The sequence below is a fragment of the Hyla sarda genome, chromosome 6 (genome assembly GCF_029499605.1).
Source record: "Hyla sarda isolate aHylSar1 chromosome 6, aHylSar1.hap1, whole genome shotgun sequence".
Classification (NCBI taxonomy): Eukaryota; Metazoa; Chordata; class Amphibia; order Anura; family Hylidae; genus Hyla; species Hyla sarda.
Window position 1 is genome coordinate 53,336,759 of NC_079194.1, and position 15,576 is coordinate 53,352,334.

The window sequence follows — 15,576 nt, forward strand, 5'->3', positions numbered from 1 at the left end:
ATGTGCTACATAAATCATAATTTAAACGTTACCTGACTCATTTGGCCATGGAGGGGAATAGCTGTGAATCCAAGATTACGCAGCAAATAAGCAACACGTTGTGTATTGTTGCATGTGCTGCAGAAGATCATGGAAGAATTTCCTGCCAATTCATTTAAGATGTACACAAGATAGCTGTCCTAGAGGTAAGTCACAAAGAAAATCACATCTAGTAAATAAAACATTACGAATAATGGAAGAGAAGATCATGTTTATAACATTATTACTGAACCCTTATTCTGATGCAGCAGCATAACAGAGGCATAAAATCTAAGATTCACAAAACAATACACACAAATGACAGCATGGAGAATATAAAATATTACTGAAAGTAAATGGATACGGTCTTATAAAAAAAAAAAAAAATTGTCAAAAGTTTTTACCATCACAATCAAGAAAACATGCATTTTCTACCAACTCTGGGTCACATGACCAGGATGGACTTATAATGTAAGTCTATGGGGCCATTCTGATCTCAATAGACACAATGAGGGAGATTTATCAAAACCTGTCCAGAGGAGTTGCTGAGTAGCCCATAGCAACCAATCAGCTCGCTGCTTTAATTTTTCATAAGGCCTCTGAAAAATGAAAGAAGCGATCTGATTGGTTGCTATCCCCTGGACAGATTTTTATAAATCTTCCCCAATATGACTTGTGACTCCACTCCCTCTCTACAATATTACTTTATTATATAAGAACATGTGGGGAGATTTATCAAAACCTGTGAAGAGGAAAACTTGCCCAGTTGCCCACAGCAACCAATCAGATCACTTCATTCATTTTTAACCAGGCCTCTGCAAAATGAAAGAAGCAATCTGATAGGTTGCTATGGGCAACTGGGCAACTTTTCCTCTGGACAGGTTGTGATAAATCTCCCCCATTGTGCTTCGCCAAGTTGTGATAAATCTATTCTAGTACAACCATTGTCACAGGAGACCGAGACCATAACAACTGTTATAAGCAACTGGTTCTCGATTCCCAAAAATTGTAACTTGATTGATATTTTCAATCTTCAGCCAAGAAAAGAACATTGTAAGGCTGGGTTCACAAGGGGTGTGGCCGACCCCCGCAGCGCAAAAAAACAGCGTTCGGAACATTCATTTCCGAACGCTGGCCAGTGGAGTACCCCTTTATTGGTCCAAACGTAGTCAGCTATTGACTACATTGGGGTATTTTTACAAATGCATATGTTTTGCTAGGTTTTTGGGTCCGAGTTCAAACACATATATAGCAGAAATTGACCCAACATTGTATACAGCTGTCATGCCCCCTCCCATAGGCTTGCATTGAGGGGACGGAGCGTGACGTCACACGGGGGCAGGGCCGTGGCGTCACAATGCTCCGGCCCCCGTGATCGCCAGTAATCAGACCCGGAGCGAACACGCTCTGGGGACAGATTATAACGGGGTGCTGCGTGCAAGATAACGGGGTGCTGCGTGCAAGATCACGGGGGTCCCAAGCGGCGGGACCCCCGCGAACAGGCATCTTATCCCTTATCCTTTGGATAAGGGATAAGATGTCTTAGTGCCGGAGTACCCCTTTAAAGTCAACACTGTATGTGCATTTAAATGTTGGAATCCCACCTTGACTGGTCGCTGAGGTATACGCAAGATGCGTCAATACATTGCAGTGTGAATTCAGTCTAAGTTAAACATAGTTTAAATCTCAGAACCCAGTGGGCTCAATTTCTCTATAAACATTAAGAATAAGCAATACCTTGAACTTGGAAGGGATGAATACATAATACTGCTGGAGTTTTTCTACCGTTTGATACTTTGAGGATACGGCACATTTCACTGGGTCTCTCAAAGCAGCACGTTGCAGTTTTTGCACCTAAACAAGAAGAAATAATCAGTGAAATAAATTCAGCTTTCAATGAAGATCTGATATACTTGCGCCTTCTGCAGCTTTCACATATTACTACTAATGTACGTTTCAATCAGAAAAGGGCCTTACAACCCTCTGATCTCATACTTAAAGGGTAGCTCCCACCATCCTATTTTTTTTTTCTGTCCCTGCCTATTGCCCATCTATCCCTTACCCCCTCCCTGCTTTAAATTTTTATTTTTACTATATTAAAAATGCTTTTTGTCTGCCTGGCAGTGTGCTCACTACCAGGCAGACTTCCCCAGCAGGCACCACGTCACTGATGCCTGCTGGGGGGGGGACTTCCGCCCTTAGTTCATCTACACAGGGTGCCTCCAGCTGTTTCATCACTACAACTCCCAGCTTGCCCTGACATCTATTGGCTGTCAGGGCATGCTGGGAGTTGTAGTATTGAAACAGCTGGAGGCACTCTGTGTAGATAAACTATTAGTTACATGCGGCGCTAGCCCGTCCTTCGAGGGCATCCGGTTAAAAGACCACCTGGTCCACCCTTATATTAGTTCCTTTCCATCTAAGGATTTTATCAAATAGGTTTACCCCATGGAGGTTTACATTCACGTACCATGGATTTACCATCAACATCTGCTGGAAGTTTGTCCCAAGCATCTACTAATTACTCACCTTTTTTGTCATCGTGGCAGAGAAAAGAAAAGTCTTACGTTCGCGGGGAATAACTTTGAGAATTTTGTCAACCTAGGTAGATAAAATTAATGTTCAGATTAATCTCTGATTTTAAGATAGCTAAGATTTACAGCAAATTAACCCCTTCATGCAAATGTACTTCCAAAACGTCCAGCGAGCAGAATGGAGCTGGCTCAGGAGTTGAGGCTGCTTAACACACTGTGTATTATAACTAAAACTAGCTGTCTTATCCACTTATGCAGTATTTCCCAACCAGGGTGCCTCCAGCTGTTGCAAAACTACAACTCCCAGCCTTTGGCTGTCCGGGCATGCTGGAGTTGTAGTTTTGCAACAGCTGGAGGCACCCTGGTTGGGAAACACTGCTCTAGAGACTCGGGCACCTATGCCAAAAATATTATATTCACAAAAATGTTGTACATAAATACATTAGAAATCATAAAAGAACAATATTTCATTGCGAAAGATACAAAACACAAATACGATACTTCAACAGGCTTCCGAGAAAGTCGCATATATACTCATCACTTACATAAAATGAATATCACATATTTCTCAGACGTTGATAAAACATAAATTACTTTATAAACCCCACCCCTCTCCCCCCACAGGATGGGGGGGGGGGAAACAAAAAAAATTTAATTCATTCATACTACCCAATTTTCCCAATGTTTGGCTTTTTATATGAACTCCTCCCCCTTTATCATTCGCTAGAATGATCTCATACTTTATTTTTTCTACACACAACGAACAAAAGAACTGCATTAACAAGGGGTTAATAATAACATATATGCCAGTTGTAAAGACTTTATATAACCCAGTGGTCTCTATATAAAACTTAAAGGGGTATTACATTGTAAATGACAGATTTGTAAATTACTTCTATTAAAAAAATCTGAATCCTTCCAGGACTACTTAATTGCTGAAGTTGAGTTTTTCTTTTCTGTCTGACAACAGTGCTCTCTGCTGACACCTCTGTCTGTCTTAGGAACTGTCCAGAGCAGGAGAGGTTTGCTATGGGGATTTGCTGCTACTCTGGACAGTTCCTGACATGGACAGAGGTTAAAGCAGAGGCAACTGATGGCAAGAAACAGGAATAGGGATGGGAAGCGGGGAAGTGTTCTAGAACTCAGCACTTTAGGGGCTTGAAGAGCTGACAGGTTCCTTTTAAAGAAACACTTTTGAAGGGGTACTCTGGTGCTCCAGCATTCTGAACATTTTGTTCAAAACGCTTCGAGCCGGAGGCTGTAATTGTGACGTCCACGCCCCTCGTGCTGTCACGCCACACCTCTCTGTTCATGTCTATGGGAGGGGGCGTGTCAGCTGGCATGCTCACTCCAATAGATGTGAATGGAGGGGGTGTGACGTGACGACATGAGGGGGCGTGGTTGTGATGACTTGACCACTGCCACAGGAACCCAGCATTTGTTTATAACACTGGGTGCTGCGGGAGATTGCAGGGGCCCCAGCAGTTGGACCCCCAAGATCAGACATCTTATCCCCTATCCTTTAGATAGGGGATAAGATGTCTAGCAGCAGCGTACCCCTTTAAGGTCATGGAGATTAAGTGACTGCTCAAACCTTGACAGATGACACTGTAGAATGTACATGTAGAGGCGTGCGCTCTGTATCTGTCTATGTCTTTATCAAAAACACTCCCATACACTTCATTTATTTAATCGTCTGGGTCGCATGACACAAAGCCGGTAGAGAATTGGCAAAGCCCTCACTTCTCCAGTCTCCTCCTCCTGATTGGTCAAAGCCTGAACACTCCAACCAATCTAAACATTTAACAAAACAAACTCTCACCTCTGTTTCAAAGTCCATGTTCAGTATACGGTCAGCTTCATCCATCACCAAGTACTTGATGGCTCGAAGATTGAATCCCTTTGTGTTTTCAAGATGGTCAATTAGGCGTCCAGGTGTGGCTATTACAAAAAAATTAAAAAAAGGAAAGAAAGCTTATAGGCATATTCTAGGCATAACAGAAGTCCAGCTTACCAATGCCCACATAGCACCCTAACCTCCTCTCTTTATTGCTAACATCTGCCCTATGCCTGTATTTTCAACGATCAGTCATTCTGTGCAAGGCTAGATTATTCTTATAACCATTATTCTGGTCACATCACACCCCTACTGTCACAAAAACAGTACATAGTGTTCCTTAACCCCTTAAGGAACAAGGGTTTTTCCATTTTTGCACTTTCGTTTTTTCCACCTCACCTTTTAAAAATCATAACCCTTTCAAATTTGCACCTAAAAATCCACATGATGGCTTATTTTTTGCGCCACCAATTCTACTTTGCAGTGACATCAGTGATTTTACCCAAAAATCTATGGCGAAATGGAAAAAAAAAATTATTGTGCGACAAAATTGAAGAAAAAAGGAGATTTTTTAACACTTACTGTAAAATCTCTTTCCCGAAGGATCCATTGGGGGACACAGACCGTGGGTGTATCTTGCTGTCTCTAGGAGGTGTGACACTATGGTAATAAAAAAGTCAGCTCCTCCCAGCAGGATATACCCGCCTTCAGGCTCTGAGCTAGTCAGTTTAAGTTCCAGAGCAATAGGAGGAGACCAACAGGTCAAGAAAAAACCCAAAAACTGTCCGAGAACCAGAAGGAAAAAACATAACTGAACACACCCTTGGACAGAGAACCAACGGGAAAAACCCAAACAAAGGGCGGGAGCTGTGTCCCCCAATGGATCCTTTGAGAAAGAGATTTTACGGTGAGTGTTAAAAAATCTCCTTTTCTCTATCGGCTCCATTGGGGGACACAGACCTTGGGACCTACCAAAGCCGTCCCTTGGATGGGCAGATAAGTAATAGGCAGACGGCCGATCCACTGCCGCCTGCAACACTTTACGCCCCAGACTAGCATCAGCTGATGCGAAAGTATGAACTCGGTAAAACCTCGAGAAAGTGTGCAAAGACGACCAGGTAGCCGCCTTGCAAATCTGTGAGGCCGAGGCTCTATTCTGGAGAGCCCAGGATGCCCCAACAGAAAGGGTAGAATGAGCCACAACCCTGAAAGGAGGAATCTTCCCCTTGCAGTGGTAGGCTTCCGAAATGGCGGACCGAATCCACTTAGAAATGGTGGCCTTGGAAGCAGGTTGTCCCTTGCGACGACCTTCCGTAAGGACAAAAAAGGAATCACACTGACGAAACGAAGAAGTGATGGAGAGATAAGCCCGAACAGCCCGGACTACATCCAGCTTGTGTAGTAAGCGCTCCTTAGGATGAGAGGGAGCGGGACAAAAGGACGGGAGGACAATATCCTCATTGAGATGAAAGGCCGAGACACCTTGGGCAAAAAAGAAGGATCTAGCCGGAAAACGACTTTGTCCTGATGGATCACCAGAAACGGAGAACGGCAGGAAAGAGCTGCCAATTCAGACACCCTCCGGATGGAGGCGATAGCCACAAGGAAAGCCACTTTCCAAGACAGGAGGCGGAGAGACACCTCTCTAAGGGGCTCAAAGGGTGCACCCTGGAGGGCACTCAGAACCAAATTTAAGTCCCAAGAGGGAGAAGAAGACCGATAAGGAGGAACAGCGTGCGCCACTCCTTGCAGAAAAGTCCGGACATGAGAATTAGAAGCCAGGGGCCGCTGGAAAAGAACAGCAAAGGCCGAAACCTGACCTTTAAGGGAACTGAGAGACAATCCCAGTTCCAGCCCCGACTGTAAAAAGGAGAGAAGAATGGGGACTGAGAAGGTCACCGGGGAGAAGTCCTGAGCTTCACACGAACAAAAATAAGACCGCCAAGTACGGTGGTAAATTCTTGGTGTCAATGACTTGTGAGGAGAACCCGCGGGCCCTCAAAGCCGCGGTCTCAACCGCCACGCCGTCAAATGCAGCGACTGTAAAATGGGGTGGCAAAAAGGACCCTGAGAGAGTAGATCCGGGCGGAGCTGAAGGCGCAGAGGAGCGTCGCCCAGGAGCCTGACTAAGTCGGCGTACCACGACCTTCGGGGCCAATCTGGAGCTACCAGAATGGCGGGAACGACCTCTGCCTTGAGCTTCCTCAGCACCCTGGGAAGGAGCGGAAGAGGAGTCCCTGGTTGGACTTTATGGACGTATGTCTTTTTTCAACCATACTATGTAACAGATAAGGCAGAGCAAACCCCGTCCAAGGAATCACTAGGGCGTCCACGGCCAAGGCCTGAGGGTTCCGGGACTTGGACACAAACGGAAGAATTTTCCGATTGTGCCGGGACGCCCCAGAGGTCGCAGAGCTGCGTGAAGACCTCTGGATGAAGAGACCACTCGCCGGGGTCGGGTGAGGACCGACTGAGGAAGTCCGCTTCCCAGTTGAGCACTCCTGGAATGTGGATCGCCGAAATGGCCGGAACCTGGCTCTCCGCCCAGGAAAGAATTTTGGTCACCTCGGCCATGGCTGCCGAGCTGCGGGAGCCGCCCTGTCAATTTATGTACACCACAGCCGTGGCATTGTCCGACTGAATGTGGACAGGACGGGACTGAAGACTGAATCGCCCGTAATTCAAATATGTTTATCGGAAGAAGGGTCTCCTGTGGAGACCAGAGACCCTGAACCATCCAATCCCTGAACACGCCGACCCAGCCTTACAGGCTGGCATCCGTCGCAACCACCTGCCAATGAAGGGGAAGGAAGGACCGCCCCTGGAGAAGAAGGGGCGAGCGGAGCCACCAGAGCAGAGACTGACGGACCCTTGGAGGGAGAACAATCTGACGATCGAGGGACAGAGGCGACCTGTTCCATTGAGAGAGAATCGCAAGTTGGAGATGGCGGTAATGGAACTGAGCAAAGGGCACGGCCTCCATGGCTGCCACCATCCGACCCAGGACTTCCATACAAGTGCGGATGGAGACTGATACCTGAGTCCGCAGGGAGCGGACCCCTCCCGGAGCGCCAGACGCCGGAAGATAAATTCGGGCAGAGGCCGTGTCGAATCGAAACCCCAGAAAGGTGAGAGACTGGGTAGGCCGGAGGACTGACTTGTCCCGATTGACCAGCCAGCCGAAATGAGTCATCAGTGTGTGGAGAGTGACGTCCAGATTATCCAGAGTCTGTGCTCTGCTTGGAGCCTTGATGAGAAGGTGGTCCAGATAGGGTATCACCGAGATGCCTCTCGACCGTAACAGGCCCATCACTGGCGCAATGACCTTCGTAAAGACCTGAGGAGCCGTGACTAGACCAAAGAGGAGAGCTACAAATTGAAAGTGCCCCTCCGGAACCGCAAAGCGGAGGTACCGATGATGGCCCGGAAATATTGGCACATGGAGGTAGGCATCTTTGATGTCCACTGAGGAGAGGAACTCCCCGTTCCAGGGACGCCACCACCGAGCGGAGAGATTCCATCCGGAAGTGGCGGATGAGAAGATGACGGTTGAGACGTTTGAGGTCTAGGATTGGTCGTACAGAACCGTCCTTCTTGGGGACCACAAAAAGATTTGAATAGAAACCCCGAAAACGTTCCTCTAGGGGGACGGGAACAATCGCCCCCTGGAGAAGCAGGGACTGGAGAGCCGCACAAAATTGCTTCGCCAGGGGAGGAGACCGGGGGGCCCGGAATCGAAAAAAGCGATCCCTCGGGAGGGAGGCAAATTCGATTCGGTAGCCATTGGACACCACATCCCTGACCCAAGAGTCCTGAATGTGTGAGGTCCAGATGTCTCGGAAAAACAAAAGACAACCTCCCACCCGCAAAGAAACTGTGTGTGGAGGCCTTACTTCATGCAGAAGTGGGTTTGCGGTTGCCCGATTTGGGCGCAAAACGGCCAAAGCGGTTCGAGTCCGACTTCCAAGACGGACGTACCCGAAACGAGGGAGCCTTCTTGTCCCTCAAGGGCGCCTGCCCGGACCCTTTGTTGGAGCCCGAGGACCGAAAGGAAAAAGACTTCCTTTGGGAAGGAGGACGAGCCTTATTTTGAGGTAACAAGGAACTCTTACCTCCCGTTGCCTCTGAGATAATCTCATCAAGGCGTTTGCCAAAAAGACGGCCACCCGTAAAGGGAAGCTCAGTGAGAGACCTTTTGGAAGCGGCATCCGCATTCCAAGCTTTAAGCCACATAGAGCGGCGGAGGGCTAGGTGACCCACAGCAAAAGCAGAACAATGTGCTGCCTGCATGGAAGCTGCGCATAGAAAGCGCAACGGAGAGCCAGAGCAGATAGATCCTCTGGGGGGATCCCGCTAAAATATCCGACAGGGCCTTGGACACCCATGTCAAGGCGAAGATGGGAAGTAGAGAAGAGCTAGCTGCTTCAGTAGCGAACTTCGCTAAAGATTCTACCTTTTTGTCCGCGGGATCCTTGAAGCCAGCGGCATCTGCCAGAGGCAGTGTAGTCGCCTTTGAGATCCGGGAGATTGGTGGATCCACAGAGGGAGGGGAAGCCACCTTAGCGACAAAGTCCTTGTCAAATGGATAACGTTCCTGAGTTGTCTTGACTCCCGGGAATCTCTTGTCTGGATGCTTCCAAGCGGATTCCAGAATGTCGTCAAAGTCAGCGTGAGAGCTGAACCTTTGAGGTGCTGGCTTAGTACGATGAAAGGATACTCCCGGATTTACATCCAAAGATCCTGGGTCCTGCAAGTGAAAGGTGTCTCTTATGACTGTCACCAATGAGTTCACCATAGCAATTGAGTCCGAGCGGTCCTCTGGGTCAGATGCCGGTTCGGAAGCCTCGTCCACTAGTTCACCAGGGGAATGTGAACAAGTAGAGGCAGACTTGGAGAGGGGCGATCCAGACCGGGTATGAGGCTCCGGCGTGGCAGAGCGGCGACTCCGAGAACGTCCTCTGGAGGAGCGACGTTTGTGCCCAGATGATAGGGGGGCGGGACCCACGAGGGGAAAGCCCACGTCTATCCGAAGACTCAATGGAAGAGTCAGACGAAGCACCCCTAGCACGCTTGTGAGAGCGTGAGGTATGAGGGGACGAAGAGCGGGCCCTCTCAGAGGTCCTGCGCCGGGATGACCCCTTCAAAGCGGACACCATTCCGCGGGAGGCCTCAGCCACCGAACGGGAGACTTGGGTCAAGTCAGCCATATACTGGGTCAGGGAAGAAACCCAGGCAGGAGGAGCGGCTGAACCCCCCTGGGACCGAAGGGGGAGCAGAGGAGCAGGCGGAGCAAGGGGGCTCAGCGGAGCCAGGCATCTTGGTATTACAGTGCTTACAGGTATAGTAAGTCACTAAATTCCCAGGTTTCTGTTTAGAGGGATGAACAGCCCTGGGTATGGACATAATGGGGTGAAAAAGAGAAGACAGGCACTTTCTCACCCAGATCTGTGTCACCTGTCAGATGCAATGAGGAGAACTTCTCTGTGCAGCCAGCTAGACTCAAAAGGCCAGCCAATAGGGAGGGAGGGGCATGTCTGAAGCAAGGCACGAAGTAACGGACCCCTATACACAGAAAATCGCGCCCACGGCACTGATTGGGCGCTGCTTCGCGTCTGAGAGCTCCTCCGTTCAGTGGGCGGAGCTACAGGCGCCGAGGAAGAAGTGTCATGGCGCCCGATCCTTGTCCCGAGCGTACCATTAACTGTATATGCGCTCGGGGGAACGGAGCAGGCAGCCAGAGGTGAAAGTAAAATAAAGCCGGCGCTGAAGCGCCCGGCTCATAACAGCGCCGCGGCTGTAGCCGCATATAAGGCGCTGTAGAATGAGATATAAGCCGGCGCTGAGAGCGCTCGAGCCGAAAAAGAGCCGCGGCTGACAGCCGCATATGTGGCGCTGAGTAGTGGCCAAAACACACACCACACACAATAAAGGAATTTTATGCACATGCCTGTAAAATATGCCCCCTTAGTGTAAATGCTCCCCCAGCATAGTGCAGCCCCTGTTAAACAAGCCCCAAAAACTGAGTGGTGGGCCAAAACATGGTGTCTCCAGAGGTTGCGAGGCTGTACCTGTGGAAAAAAGTACTTACCTCAGTCAGAAGAACTTACCTAGAGAGTCTTCAGTCAGCATATGGTCCCTGCATCACGTCTGGCTGCTATGCGCGAGCGAGGCGAGCAGAGACATAGGGGGACCCGGACCCATGAGGTACCACCCAGGCGCTGACCGTCGGCGAGGGGAGGGGGTTAACAGCGCATATACGCAATGTCTGTGCCCCCTTACTCGCAATGGGGAAACAGTGAACCGCAGTTCCTGAGTCCCCACCTGAAAACAGAAAGAAAAAGGAATAAAAAAAACTAACGCGTCCCTATACTAGGAAAACAAAAAACTAAAGACCTGGTCTGGATAACCCAGACCAGTCCACCTCCTTCAGACACTAAGCTTAAACTGGTTAGCTCAGAGCCTGAAGGCGGGTATATTCTGCTGGGAGGAGCTGACTTTTTTTATTACCATAGTGTCACACCTCCTAGAGACTGTCCCCCCCAATGGAGCCGATAGAGAAAACGCAATTTCATTTTGTAACTTTTGGGGGCTTCCGTTTCTACGCAGTAAATTTTTTGGTAAAAATTACACCTTATCTTTATTCTGTAGGTCCATACGATTAAAATGATCCCCTACTTATATAGGTTTGATTTTGTCGTACTTCTGTAAAAAATCATAACTACATGCAGAAAAATGTATACGTTTAAAATTGTGATCTGACCCCTATAACTTTTTTATTTTTCCACATATGGGGCCATATGAGGGCTCATTTTTTGCGCCGTGATCTGACGTTTTTAGCGGTACCATTTTTTTTTTTATTGATCAGACTTTTTGATCGCTTTTTATTAATTTTTTCATGATATAAAAAGCGACAAAAAATATGTTATTTTGGACTTTGGAATTTTTTTGCGCGTACGCCATTGACCGTGCGGTTTAATTATATATTATAGTTCAGACATTTACGCAAGCGGCGATACCACATGTTTATATTTATTTTTATTTACATGGTGTTTTTTTATGGGAAAAGGGTGGTGATTTGAACTTTTATTAGGGAAAGGGTTAAATCACATTTATTAACTTTTTTTTACAATTTTTTTTTGCAGTGTTATAGCTCCCATAGTGACCTATAACACTGCACACACTGATTGCCAGCACTGTTCACTGCAAAGCCATAGCTTTGCAATGATCAGCGTTATCGGCGGTCGATTGCTCAAGCCTGAATCTCAGGCTTGGAGCAATCAATCGCTGAAGGGACACGCCGAAGGCAGGTAAGAGGACCTCCGCTCGTGTCCCAGCTGATCAGGACACCGCATTTTCACTGCGGTTAGAGATGAGTGAACTTACAGTAAATTCGATTCATCACGAACTTCTCGGCTCGGCAGTTGATGACATATCCTGCATAAATGAGTTCAGCTTTCAGGTGCTCCAGTGGGCTGGAAAAGGTGGATACAGTCCTAGGAAAGAGTCTCCTAGGACTGTATACACCTTTTCCAGCCCACGGGAGCACCTGAAAGCTGAACTCATTTATGCAGGATAAGCCATCAACTGCCGAGCCGAGAAGTTTGTGACGAATCGAATTTACTGTAAGTTCGCTCATCTCTAACTGCGGTAGTCCCGATCAGCCCCGCAGCTTTCACTTTCGGTTTAGATGCGGCGTTCAACTTTGAACCCCGCGTCTAAAGGGGTTAATAGCGCGCGGCACCGCGATCGCTGCTGCATGCTATTAGCCCCGAGTCACGGCATCAGATACACGTCGGGACCGACCCGATATGACGCGGGGTCACCACGTGACCCCGCGTTATATCGTGGGAGCCGGCCAAGGACGTAAATATACGTCCTTGGTCGTTAAGGGGTTAAAGGGGTACAGGGAGACCCTGTATCAGTCTCCTATTCACCCGCACTATAACCTGGTGTATCGGGCTATAGTGCGGGTGAACAGGTGACCGTTTTCCTTTAATATCAGAATTACATTAGTTACCAAATAAAAAGTTTTTATACCAATTACAACATGAGGCTTCTTCGCCAGTGCCAGGGATTGGGACATTATATCGATTCCACCAACGATAACCGCTAAAAGGAAAAATACAAAAATAAATAAAGCAAGCACATTAGACATGTAGACATCTTAATAAAAGCCATTCTACCAGAACCCCCTTCTCTGGCTCTGCTAAACAATATGCAGAGCCAATATCTGACTGCGCACCACCGATCCAAGATCAGGGGTCCGCTGTCCCCCGGTTTAAAGGAGCAGCGGCTGGGTACAGGTGCTGCAGTTCTATTCAACTCTATGGAGCTTATGTAGAAGAACAGCACTCATATCTCTGCCAGGCCCAAAAAGATGAATGGAGCAGCAGTACACATGTCTGACCATCACTCCATTTAAATGAGGGACATGGACTGCTGTGATGGGTGGGGGTCCCAAAGGGTTTTGTTAGTGGCAAGACCCCTTTAATTACCTTCTGACTGAGTTTTACAGTGTTTAAAAACATAAAATAGCTTAAAAACAAACTAATACACAAGTAAAACAGTAAACACTCAATAACGTATGCAGAACCAGAACATTTTAATAAAACATACCGCTCTTCACTCCAATAGAGGAACCAAGGGCTTCAAACTGTTCAGAAATCTGAAAAGCCAATTCTCTGGTGGGTGTGAGGACCAAGGCATAAAGTCTCTGTGGGTTTTCCAGCAATGTCTGAAGGATAGGTAGTGCAAAGGCTCCGGTCTTTCCTGAACCAGTCTCCGCCAGACCAATGATGTCTCGTCCTGAATAAAGCGATACAAGAACGTAAGTCACATATTTCATCATCTTGTGATGAGGAATTAAAATACTATAATTCCCTTTTTTCTAAGGTTAAAGTCAGTTTTTTTGGAAAAAAAAAAAAAAAAGATTTAAAGCAGCCTCTTTAAATCATTGAACCACAGCGGCTTCTCCGGGGCCCGAAAGAGTTTATCGGCATAGAACACACAGATAGACTTTTAGCTTAAAATTTTTGTTAAAAAAATGCGTGTTATACGCGATAAATACGGTAATATTTTGGAATTACACACACAACGATACCAAATATGTTACATTTTTTTGTAAAATGGGAAAATAAGAGGGATTTGATTGGTATGTGTCTTATTTAGCTTCTGTCCCCTATATCCTCCTCATCTAGTTTTCACGCAAGGCCGCATTCCCATCTGGTTTCTTGCTGCCGCCGTCAGTATACTAGCTAAACGTTTCTCAGTTCGCTGTTCACATCCAGTTACCTTGAAGGGCCACAGGAATCGCCTCTATTTGGATCTTGGTGGGATGTTTCCATCCTAGCTGTTCACAGGTTTCACATAAAACATCAGTTACACCCTAAATTATAAAGACAAGATTAAGTTTATCATCACCATAGCAGCCATGGTAAAAACAAAAAACATTTCAAAATAATTAAACTGACATAAATTAGTTATTTTTATTGTTACATTAAATAAAAAAAATTATGGTAGAAATGTATTGTTTACTGAACCAGTGCAAAGTGTCTAAATTGTGTAAAATTTTTTGCATAAAAAGGGAATTTTTCTGTACTCACTGTAAAATCTCTTTCTCGTAGCCTTCATTGGGGGACACAGAGACCATGGGTATATGCTCTTGCCACTATGAGGCGCTGTCGCTAGGAAAAAAAAAGTCTGCTCCTCCCTGGCAGGATATACCCGCCCACTGGAAGTGATGTAATCAGTTTTGTCACAAAGCAGTAAGAGAAGCCAACCAATAGATAAGTCAGAAGGACCCTAGAAAGGAATCCCGGAGAAACACTCAAGAACTGGAAAAGGCTATCCAGACAAGATTGAAGACATGGGTGGGTGCTGTGTCCCCCAATGAAGGCTACGAGAAAGATTTTACGGTTGCTCTTCATTGGGGGACACAGAGACCATGGAACGTACCAAAGCAGTCCCTGGAGTGGGAAGAACAACACCAGAGGAAGGGAGTCAGTCCGGAGACTGAACCCCAGCCGGCCGTAACTGAGGCCTGTAACTGAGCGTCCGGCAGTTCCCACTGTCTATAGAGATGGACTAGGATGCCAAGGAAGGGACCATCCTTAGAAGAGACTCTAAACCAACAGGTCACAGAGAGAGACAAGAAGGGGTGATGCAGAGACCCGATGGAACAAACCAACCTGGAAGGAGGAAGGAAACCAACTCCAAGAAGCACAGAAGCAGACAGAAGGAGAGCCCGGTTGGGAACAAAAAAGGAAAAGGGAAGGACAAGAGAACCCCCATACAAAGGACCAACCGAAACCAGGAGGATCTGGTGAGAAAATGCCAGGGAGAGCCAAAGGAGAATCAGTCAAGGTGAAGACCAGAACTTCTGGAAAAGAGACGTAATGGTCTCCGGAGAGGCATGGTGCAGAAGATCCAAACCAAAAAGCTGTAGGTGCCAAAAACCACTGTCCCAGGGGCACAGCGTGAGCACCCGGGGAGAAGAGCGGACTTGGAGAGGACACCACACAGGCTGAACAGCGGGAATAAACCACAGCCATGCTGCAGCTGAAAAATGGCCCGACTGGAACAACCCCCTAGACAGACTTGCTGTCCAACCCCTGGAGTAAATGGACCCTGAAGGAGGAAACAGAAAGTAAGGAGTGACCCTGAAAAACGGAAAGGCGACATGGAACCTGTAGGGGGAGCAAACCACCAACCGCAAAACGCTCCGGGAAACATACTGCTATGTTGGGACAAGAAGAAGAGCGGTACAGAATGACCGCCCCACAATAGAATCGTGGAGAAACCTGGGCAGGGGCACTACATGTGCCTGGGACACCAATCATCACGAAAGCCTGAAGGACTAGGAGGACCTACCCAGAAAATAAGGTACACCACAGCAGTCTAGGAGAGAGCCCAAAACAAGGATTAATTAGTCTTGGACCCAGTGGACGGAGCAAATCAGAGCACTCCCAGCAACATCTTGTCAGGACGGAAATGGAGGGAAAAGCAAAAGGGGACCCAGCTGGGACTCCCAGGCTCTGGGTACAAGAAGGTTACTCCAAAAGATCGGAGTGGCAATGAAGCACCACAGAAACAGATAAAGGGAAGGATGAGCACACCCTTCCCGTGTATTGCACCAAGAAAGGAAGAGAGCAATGGCAGACGGACTGTCGCTGAGCTATACACGATTAC

General features: G+C 47.5%; 1 protein-coding gene across 1 annotated transcript in view; it reads right to left on the reverse strand.

The window, feature by feature from the left end:
• Positions 1 to 15,576, reverse strand: part of DDX47 (DEAD-box helicase 47) — a 38,559-nt gene that overhangs the window by 17,361 nt on the left and 5,622 nt on the right. Inside the window, exons 2-8 of the mRNA XM_056523752.1 lie at positions 13,681 to 13,774; positions 13,006 to 13,194; positions 12,427 to 12,498; positions 4,375 to 4,493; positions 2,548 to 2,619; positions 1,756 to 1,872; positions 33 to 179 (exon numbers count right to left, since the gene is read on the reverse strand). Of these exons, the coding sequence (XP_056379727.1) occupies positions 33 to 179; positions 1,756 to 1,872; positions 2,548 to 2,619; positions 4,375 to 4,493; positions 12,427 to 12,498; positions 13,006 to 13,194; positions 13,681 to 13,774 (810 nt within the window). The remainder of the gene's footprint in view (positions 1 to 32; positions 180 to 1,755; positions 1,873 to 2,547; positions 2,620 to 4,374; positions 4,494 to 12,426; positions 12,499 to 13,005; positions 13,195 to 13,680; positions 13,775 to 15,576) is intronic.